Source organism: Chanos chanos, chromosome 9, assembly GCF_902362185.1.
Source record: "Chanos chanos chromosome 9, fChaCha1.1, whole genome shotgun sequence".
Lineage (NCBI taxonomy): Eukaryota > Metazoa > Chordata > Actinopteri > Gonorynchiformes > Chanidae > Chanos > Chanos chanos.
In genome coordinates this window covers 27,416,885-27,426,421 of record NC_044503.1, presented here as the reverse complement: position 1 = coordinate 27,426,421, position 9,537 = coordinate 27,416,885, and the positions used below count along the sequence as shown (strand labels likewise).

The window sequence follows — 9,537 nt, the reverse complement described above, 5'->3', positions numbered from 1 at the left end:
CCAGCCTTTTATTTTCTTTATGTACAAATTAAAAACTCTCCTGAAAGACTTTATCCTTTTAAACCTTTATATGCCTTGCTATCCTTTGTCTTAGAACCAGAAACTGCATGCAAGGTAATAGCGCATACATTATAACCAGCAAGTGCTCTTTTGGTAGACAGATCAGATGAAGAGAACAATCTGCAATTTGAAGAAAGTGCTTTTCAGAATAAGCAATGTATATAACTGCCAAAAATAGGCAACATGTTTTCATTCTGGGAAAATTTCCTAAGCATGTGGATTCATCCATTTGATACAACACATTTGCACTTACTGTCCACTCAGGCCAATGTGTGCTCTCCATATTGTATTGTGTGTATAAACCATCGCACAATAAAATGCATTGGTTAACAGAATAACCTGTGAACCTGTAATCTAATTTAATGATTACACTATGACCAAATGTTAACAGCTCTAACAATCATGAGACCAGTTTCTATTGATATTCCTAAATGAAGAGCAATGCTTTTAAGAGTGCCAATAAATGTCTGCACATAAAGAGAATCATGAAATGCTATATAGGTTAATTTGCTTAACAGCTGACTTTGGACAGACATGGTTCAGGGCATACAGAGAACCTGTAAAATTATCATTACTTTTCAGAGGGTCAATTATGAATTTATGTAGATAAATATAATTCTTATAGCTTTATCAGTTATACATATTTATAGTGCAACAGGCAAGAGATATGATGTGACTGCAAGCACAGTCTTAACAGTATCAATCAGTTTGAAATCCAATGGTAGAACACAGAGTGAAATAAATAAAGTGACCTGAATCAAAGTCATTATTGTCTACTGATCCGTGATCAGCGTCTTCGCCTTCGTCGATGGTCAACAGTCCTTCCGTGCCTAGGTCGCTGAGCTGTTTCATTTATTTCTGTAGGGGGACTGTGTTGAGTGGTACCATCCAGAATGTCTGGTGGCGGTGGTATGGAAGGGACTGATGTGAGTGGTTGATCCGGTTGTTGAGGCAGCTGCTGTTCTGGTTGTTGCTGTTGCTGTGGTAACTGTTGCTGTGGTGACTGTTGTGGCTGTGGTTGCTGTTGCTGTGGAAGCTGCTGCTGCTGCTGCTGTTGTTGTTGTTGTTGTTGCTGCTGCATCTCAAGAAGTCCCAGCAGCCTTTGCAGAAGCATGTTATTCTGCTGCAAGCTGATTGTAAGGGCCTCTTGTGAGGCCACCAGTGTCCGCATGTCCCGCCTGAAGCCCTCACCAAACTCCCTCAAACTCTGCTCCACACGGTCCCCTAGCTGTACTGCAGCTTCTCCCAACCCCCTAAGTTCATCCTCTAACCATGAGCTACGTGGAGGAGGGGCCTCCAATGGCCCCTGGTGGGGACCCAGAGAAGGTTCTGGGCTTGGCTGAGGAGTCCCATTAAGGAAAGGAGCACTGTAAAGGGGAGAGGGTGGTAACCAGTGCTCTGATGTTGGAGGTGGTCCTATACCCAACCCAAGGCCTAGTCCCAATTTATCTTCCATGCTGCTCTCAGCGCCATCACATTCTCCTTCTCCTTCAACTTCTTCTCGCTCACCAGCCTCATCCTCTTTGTCAAAACCATCTCTCTCAGAACCATCCGCTCCAGCAACTCAATGAAACAAGGCAGAATAAGAGAGAAAGGGTTGGTTGTTAGTTAAATAACACGAAAATATGGATTACTGATAAGTTATTTTAATCCAAGTTGATATTATCATTCCTTCATACCTAGCGGTCGTATAAGACACAAATCCATATTACAAAATTCAGCGCTGATAATCAGAGAGCGAGGAACTCTTCACTTACCACCATCAGCATCAGAAAAGCAGGAGAAACTGGCTTTCCCCCGAAAACTTTGCTTCTGCCGGGCTTGCTGAAGCCGTGGGCTCAGCTGGGATGGCCTCCCAAGCATAGCAGCACCACGACTGGATGGCAGGTAACAGCTACGATGCCTGGCATCCGCAAGCCTTCCCCCATTGCGTCTTTTCAAATCGTCCCAGCGTTTCTTGACCTCACGAAGAGTGCGTGGAACCCTGGAAACGGCGTTGACCCGCTCCAGGATCCCGGCCCAGATGCGCTCCCTCTCCCGCCGCCGGAGCCTTCCGGCTGGCCCAAAGAGTTCACCCTCGCACCGGGTGACCTCCGACACCAGCACCTCAAGTTCAGCTCCACTGAAACGGCTCTTGCGTTTCCCTGCACCACCAGCAGCAAGTGCTGAAGACACACCTCTATCTAGAGAGTATAAAAACAACATTTGGCATATAACTGTGATTCAACCTGGGGTATATTTGCACTTACCATTACATGCAGCACGACAAATAGATATTGACCGAACAAGACCATTCCTGCCTATTGTATCTAAAGCTGCCTTACACAATGCTCTACTATGTGTCTATGCTTTAGTAAGTCTCCCATTACACTGTTTTAAGAATTCAGTTTTGTTGAGGGGCAAGGGTCAGCTTACTTTGTTCAATGGGTACGAGATCATTTGATGAAACTCCAGGTGCCATGATGTTGGGATGCACCACCACTACGTTGAAGGGGAGACCTCCAGGGAGCCCTCCTGTGTGATCACAGCTACCCTCAGAATCATCATCCTCCTTGGGGAAGCCGTCCTCTGAGACACCCCCTCCGAAGGGTCCCTCTGGAGACTCGACTTTGATGTGCATTGGGGAAGACTGCTCGTACAGCAGCCCCCCCTCCTCGTAGTACTCAGTCATGGATCAGGCCTGGTTTGCAGACTTTCTGATCGGACTGGCAGACACAACGCCATTCACAGAGGCAGATTGGCTGGTATGCTGCTCCATGACAACATACTGATAGATTCACTGAACTGAGACAAGCCTCACTAATGTAACCACTTATTTATGTTCATGTACACATGTACTAAACTACCCTAAGGCAGCACAACATGCATTGCCTCACATAGACTGACGGTTCAGATACCCCAGTATATTCATACATGATCCTATGTTGTTTTAATCTCCTTACAGAATTCAGAAAATTCAAAAACCTTGAGGAGCTGCGCATAAAGGACGTAGATTACTAATAAATACACTCCTGTACAGATAGTGTTGTGAACGTGCTGTTACAAGCTATCGTAATACACGCAAAGCATAAACAACAGTCCGTTACATCATATTTAGTTATTGCCACTTCCGAAAGGTCAGTCCCGTTTAAGTCAGATAAATTCACGAGGAGGGGGCCAACACTTCTATAAAGAAAAGGAACAGAAAATAAAAATGAAAAAGTTTCTCTTAATATCGGTGGTCGTTCTTCGGGAAAAGTAGGTTAGTAGTGATGACTTGATCTACTCTGTCAGAATGAGAGCTGCCGTAGCAATGCGCAGTTATTCTGCACCATATCCGCAATGGATGCGCACTCCGCATAAATTACGTTAGCCAACACGGGCTACTCACAACTAGCAACTGCTTCTGGCTGGACAGAAACATGTTTATCATAGAGAATGTTTTCCAAAATCAAAGAGACACTAAAGGAAGTGTTTCATACTCACCTTAAGACGTTGTCATGTATCTGAAGAACTCAAAAACAGTGGACATGATTCATACCTCTGCCTTCAACGTAGAGGCTGGCCTGTCTCCCTCAAACCTTTACATGTACATAGACAGTGCTGCGTCGCCGAAATATGACGTTATGGGAGCTCTGCAGGTTCGGAGTTGGGTTTTGACAAAGTTCAACATTGTTGGAAATTGCTTTTCTTGTCCCCGCAGTGGGATGTAATAAGGATGCTTGTTATTGAATTAGCGATATAAGTTACATGAATAAGAAGAGCATGTTGATTTTCGGTTTCTTTTTACCCGCGTGACAGGGAATTGCAGTGAATAAAGATTAGTTGATAAATAGACCTCTTAAGGAATTTGGCTCTCTAAATTTTAGATTGCTTTAGATTATTTTACCGGACAAATTTGAAAACTTACCGGTCACGTTTCAATAACAGTCTGTGTTGCAAACGCAAATTTAATGACGAACGAATGACAACGACCTCAAATGACTATTTAATGCACAGTAACGATCAAGCAAAACGAACAGTAACGATAGAGCAACCTCAACATTAGCCGCTAAAATCTAGGGTATTACGAAATATCTGTAACCTGTAACATGTGAAAGTTCTTTGCTGCCGACTTGAAATAAAACGTGTCCAATGTGCAGCTTGCAATGCTGTTAATAGTCTGTTTCGCAGTCAAAAACACATGTCCTGTTTAGGGACAGCCCGCTTTATAGCTACGTTTTGTATGAGCGTTATTACAGGACATTTTGACCGGACATTATTGTCACTGAGCCACTTCAATTTTTTTTTGGTTGTAGCCAAAGGTCCACTTGGCCTTGTGCTTTGGATCACTGTCATGTTGGAAAGTCGAAGTGCATGCTTCCGGACTGATGAATGCAAAGTGGCCCCCAATATTTTCTGATAACATGCTGCATTCATCTTGCCATCCATTTTGACTGAATTCCTGAATTCCAAACATAGCGATAATGGTTGTGGCCAGAAGGTTCAACTTTGCCCTCCAAAGGACTTTGTTTCAGAAGTTTTCAGGCTTGTCTAGGTGCTGTTTGGCATACTGTAAGCAGGCTGTGTTGTGGCGTTGGCGCATTAATGGCTTTTTTTCTGGCAACTCGACTGTGCAGCCCATTTTTGTTCAAGTACCTCCTTATTGTGCACCTTGAAACAGCCACAACACTTTTTTTTCCCAGAGAAGCCTGTAGTTCAGCAGAAGTTGCTTGTTGAGTTTGCTGTGCATCCTGACCAAGTTTCCTGGCAGTTGTGGCTGAAATATTTTGTTGGTCTACCTGACCGTGGCTTGGTATCAACAGAACCCCCCAATTTTGCACTTCTTTGCCAGAGTTTGAACACGACTGATTGGCATTTTCAAATCTTTGGATATCTTTATATATCCTTTGTCTGATTTATAAAGTTCGGCTGCCTTTTCTCGTAGGTCCTTTGACAGGACCTTTCTGTTACAGTGAATGTCAAGGATATCTTACATATCTTACTTGGGAGATCATTTTTCCACAATAAATGATTAAACAAAGGACAATGTCTTCCCATCACAATGATGAATTTCCAATAAATGTGTTTCCAATTAACTGTGTACATTGGTTGCTAAAGACACAAAGCCAACAAAGGCATCCACAACTTTCTGCTACCGGATGTCTTCTCTCACACAAGCCAGGTCTTTGAGAGATCTTTTGGGAACATACCAGATGTAAGTACATGGGTAAGTTTTATTTTCCATGTAGCATTTTTGTCACTGTAACAGATGAGTGGTCTAAAACACACAAAAGATAAGAAAATGTCTGTTTCCATGGAATTACAATGTTTCGTGGTTGAGTCGTAAACTGAAATATGTGAAGACAGTTCTCAACTGATTGTGTTGGAACTATACATATGTGCATATTTATTTTAAATATGAGAGCCACACAAGTAAGGGAATGATGTTACAATGGAATAAACTAACCTAGTAAAAAGCATCACATTTAGTTCCGCTAAAGTTTCACCTTATAATCAGCTCAAGACATTTCATGAAAGAAATATTTCACAAAAATATGTTTTTGATAATATTATTGAAGTTAATTACAATCTGGAGTTTGTGAACAGTCCAACTCTTCAGCACACCCCATATCACATATTATGTCCTGTGCCGCTTCCCAAATGTTTGGGATTACTAGTAATAGTTATAGTAGTAGCAGTAGTAGTAGCAGGAGTAGTTGTAGTAGAAGTAGTAATTGTAGTAGTGTTATTATTATTATTAGCTGTAGTAGTAGTAGTAGTACTAGTATTATAGTAGTATTACTACTACTATTACTACTACATTTGGTACACTCTGTTATTCTTAATGATATATATATCCTCCAGTGCGTGGGCTTTCATGGCCATCTGTGTGTTCCCAAGTAAGCTTAATAATTAATCATCAAATTTATTGATAGATAAAGTTCCTGATATGTCAAAAAGGTATAAAAGAAAGGCTTAGGTCACATTTCAGTGCTCAGGATCCAAAACGTCCACGGACATGAAGTCTCTTATTCTCCTCGCTCTTTTCTCTGTGGCATGTATGTCTTCTTTTTTCTTTTGAATGTTCAAGAAACTATATGTATGTCATTACATACACAATTTTGATGATAATATACTCAGTTACCATGTAAATTAGCAGACATTTCATCTTTGGTCAGAATAGGAGATTGCAGTGATTTTATGATGTGAAGGTACAGTGACATTTTTTCCACTTCTAACCTATAATTCTGTGGCACCAACTCATTACTCTGCCCTCCCACAGTTGCCGCCCCTCTGGATGAAGACGACAAGATCGTCGGAGGGTATGAGTGCAGGAAGAATGGCGTACCCTACCAGGTGTCTCTGAACTCTGGGTACCACTTCTGCGGTGGTTCCCTGATCAGCAGCTTGTGGGTGGTGTCTGCTGCTCACTGCTACATGTCGTAAGTGCAAATCCATGTCAAAAATAAATGAAACCTAAGATTCTATGTGAATGATATCTGTTTTCGTATCTGTAAACTATTCTGTATTGAGTTGCTTGGATTCTGCGGAAACCAATACTGCAATATTTAAAAAAAGAATTTAGACATAACCAACATCATATTTGTGTAACTGAAGTGGGTTTCTTCATGGAGACCAATTCTGGATTTCTGCTCAGCCTAAAATTATTCAAACTGTGCATTATGACAGTTTTTTTTGTGATGCTTCCATGCACCACGATAGTTTATTAGAAAAGATTAGGAAGTATTTCTGAAGTCTATACCAACAAGGATTACTTTTCTGTAAACAGCCGTATCCAGGTGCGTCTGGGTGAGCACAACATTGCTGTCAATGAGGGCACCGAGCAGTTCATTGACTCTGCCAAGGTCATCAAACATCCCAATTACAACAGCTACACCCTGGACAATGACATCATGCTGATCAAGCTCAGCCGCGCTGCCTCCCTGAACAGCTACGTGTCAACTGTGTCTCTGCCTAGCAGCTGTGGCGGTGCTGGTACCTGGTGTCTGATCTCTGGATGGGGAAACACTCTTAGCAATGGCAGTAAGTACCATTAAAGGGAAATTGTTTTTTTCCCCTATCATATGCAATACTATGTGGAATTACTGCAGCACATTTACTATGTATAATGTTACCGAGTGTTGTGTACTTTTCTCCTTTAAAGCACACTACCCCGACCGTCTGATGTGCCTGGATGCCCCTATTCTCAGTGACACCACCTGCCGTAACTCCTACCCTGGTGAGATCACCCACAACATGTTCTGTGCTGGCTTCTTGGAGGGAGGCAAGGACTCTTGCCAGGTAATAAAAGCGCGTAACTTAAAACACGGGCATTCTTCTACATCGAAGCTGACTGTTTAGAAAGAAAGTCTCTGACCGTCTACCTCTCTCTTTCACTTTCAGAATGACTCTGGTGGCCCTCTTGTGTGCAATGGTCAGCTGCAGGGTGTTGTGTCCTGGGGGTACGGCTGTGCCCTGAAGAACCGTCCTGGTGTCTACGCCAAGGTCTGTGTCTACAACACCTGGATCAGGAACACCATGAACTCCAACTAGATCCTGGCCTTACTCACAGATACCTTACAATGCATATAAGTCAATAACATCTTTCTGACTCAATAAAATTATGCATTCAAGTCTTTGAAGCTTCCTTTTTATTCACTGTAGCCAGACTGACTAAATCTCTTTAATCAATGTTGTGCACTCAAATAGTTTCTCTACACGTGCTGCAGAAAACCTCATCAAGCCCAAGCATTCCCATCTGATTAAAAGTTTTCATTTTATGGAGTTCTTTGAGAGGGTTTCCCATACTGAAGTACACACAGGGATTCTTTTTTACCAGGCAACCCCCGGTAAATGTATATACACAGTTCTCTTCATAAGTTTACATACCCGGGCAGAATCTGTAAGATGTGTACCATTCTTTGAAGAAAACATGAGTGATCAGGCAAAACACATTTCTTTCATTTTTAATGGGATTCAAATTAAACTATAAGGCATCACAGAATAGCACAATCATTAAATGAAGCATAGCAATAAAGTAAAGTATGAAAATGAAGCATCAACGATGGCTTGAAGCCCTTTGTGATAATTGTGGATGAGGCCCTTTATTTCCTCAGCTGGTAAAGCTGCCCATTTTTCTTGGCAAAAAGCCTCCAGGTCCCTTAAATTCACCCCAAAGTGGCGCAGTGACATTGAGGTCAAGAGACTGTGATGGCCACTCCAGAACCTTCCATTTTTTTGGGCTGTAGCCACTGAACTTGGCCTTGTGCTTTGGATCACTGTCATGTTGGAAAGTCGAAGTGCATGCTTCCGGACTGATGAATGCAAAGTGGCCCCCAATATTTTCTGATAACATGCTGCATTCATCTTGCCATCCATTTTGACTGAATTCCGTGCCGCTGTAGCTCACACACCCCCAAAGCATCAGAGATCCACTTCCATGCTTCACAGTAGCTATGGTGTCTTTTTCGTCAGAGGCTTTGTTGACTCCTCTCCAAACATAGCGATAATGGTTGTGGCCATAAGGTTCAACTTTGCTCTCCAAAGGACTTTGTTTCAGAAGTTTTCAGGCTTGTCTAGGTGCTGTTTAGCATACTGTAAGCAGGCTGTTTTGTGGCGTTGGCGCATTAATGGCTTTTTTTCTGGCAACTCGACTGCAGCCCATTTTTGTTCAAGTACCTCCTTATTGTGCACCTTGAAACAGCCACAACACTTTTTTTTCCCAGAGAAGCCTGTAGTTCAGCAGAAGTTGCTTGTTGAGTTTGCTGTGCATCCTGACCAAGTTTCCTGGCAGTTGTGGCTGAAATATTTTGTTGGTCTACCTGACCGTGGCTTGGTATCAACAGAACCCCCCAATTTTGCACTTCTTTGCCAGAGTTTGAACACGACTGATTGGCATTTTCAAATCTTTGGATATCTTTATATATCCTTTGTCTGATTTATAAAGTTCGGCTGCCTTTTCTCGTAGGTCCTTTGACAGGACCTTTCTGTTACAGTGAATGTCAAGGATATCTTACATATCTTACTTGGGAGATCATTTTTCCACAATAAATGATTAAACATAGGACAATGTCTTCCCATCACGATGGTGGATTTCCAATAAATGCGTTTCCAATTTTAACTGTGGACATTGGTTGCTAAAGACACAAAGCCAACAAAGGCATCCACAACTTTCTGCTACCGGATGTCTTCTCTCACACAAGCCAGGTCTTTGAGAGATCTTTTGGGAACATACCAGATGTAAGTACATGGGTAAGTTTTATTTTCCATGTAGCATTTTTGTCACTGTAACAGATGAGTGGTCTAAAACACACAAAAGATAAGAAAATGTCTGTTTCCATGGAATTACAATGTTTTGTGGTTGAGTCATAAACTGAAGTATGTGAAGACAGTTCTCAAGTGATTGTGTTGGAACTATACATATGTGCATATTTATTTTAAATATGAGAGCCACACAAGTAAGGGAATGATGTTACAATGGAATAAACTAACCTAGTAAAAAGCATCACATTTAGT

General features: G+C 42.0%; 2 protein-coding genes across 3 annotated transcripts; one reads left to right on the top strand and one right to left on the bottom strand.

Moving 5' to 3' along the window:
* Nucleotides 1-6: 6 nt before the first annotated feature.
* On the bottom strand, nt 7-3,058 carry LOC115820700 (ataxin-2 homolog). Its single transcript, XM_030784346.1, has 3 exons — nt 2,476-3,058; nt 1,818-2,243; nt 7-1,623 (listed from the first exon to the last, which is right to left on the bottom strand). Exons 1-3 carry the CDS (start codon nt 2,729-2,731, stop codon nt 848-850), a joined length of 1,458 nt encoding a protein of 485 aa, XP_030640206.1. The 5' UTR covers nt 2,732-3,058; the 3' UTR covers nt 7-847.
* Nucleotides 3,059-6,040: 2,982 nt separating this feature from the next.
* LOC115820702 (trypsin-3-like) lies at nt 6,041-7,575 on the top strand. Of its 2 annotated transcripts, none has more exons than XM_030784351.1 (5): nt 6,041-6,080; nt 6,305-6,464; nt 6,812-7,062; nt 7,187-7,323; nt 7,426-7,575. In XM_030784351.1, exons 1-5 carry the CDS (start codon nt 6,041-6,043, stop codon nt 7,573-7,575), a joined length of 738 nt encoding a protein of 245 aa, XP_030640211.1. The 2 variants fall into 2 exon arrangements, with proteins under 2 accessions (XP_030640211.1, XP_030640210.1); XM_030784350.1 differs by having other exon boundaries at nt 6,812-7,065.
* The last annotated feature ends 1,962 nt before the right edge of the window (nt 7,576-9,537 follow it).

Coding starts and splice junctions, on each gene's coding strand:
- LOC115820700 (XM_030784346.1), bottom strand. CDS start 2,731: ATGACTGAGTACTACGAGGAGGGGGGGCTGCTGTACGAGCAGTCTTCC. Junction 2,244..2,475: donor TCTCGTACCCATTGAACAAA/GTAAGCTGACCC, acceptor TATACTCTCTAG/ATAGAGGTGTGTCTTCAGCA. Junction 1,624..1,817: donor CTTTTCTGATGCTGATGGTG/GTAAGTGAAGAG, acceptor TGTTTCATTGAG/TTGCTGGAGCGGATGGTTCT.
- LOC115820702 (XM_030784350.1), top strand. CDS start 6,041: ATGAAGTCTCTTATTCTCCTCGCTCTTTTCTCTGTGGCAT. Junction 6,465..6,811: donor GCTGCTCACTGCTACATGTC/GTAAGTGCAAAT, acceptor TTCTGTAAACAG/CCGTATCCAGGTGCGTCTGG. Junction 7,324..7,425: donor GAGGCAAGGACTCTTGCCAG/GTAATAAAAGCG, acceptor TTTCACTTTCAG/AATGACTCTGGTGGCCCTCT.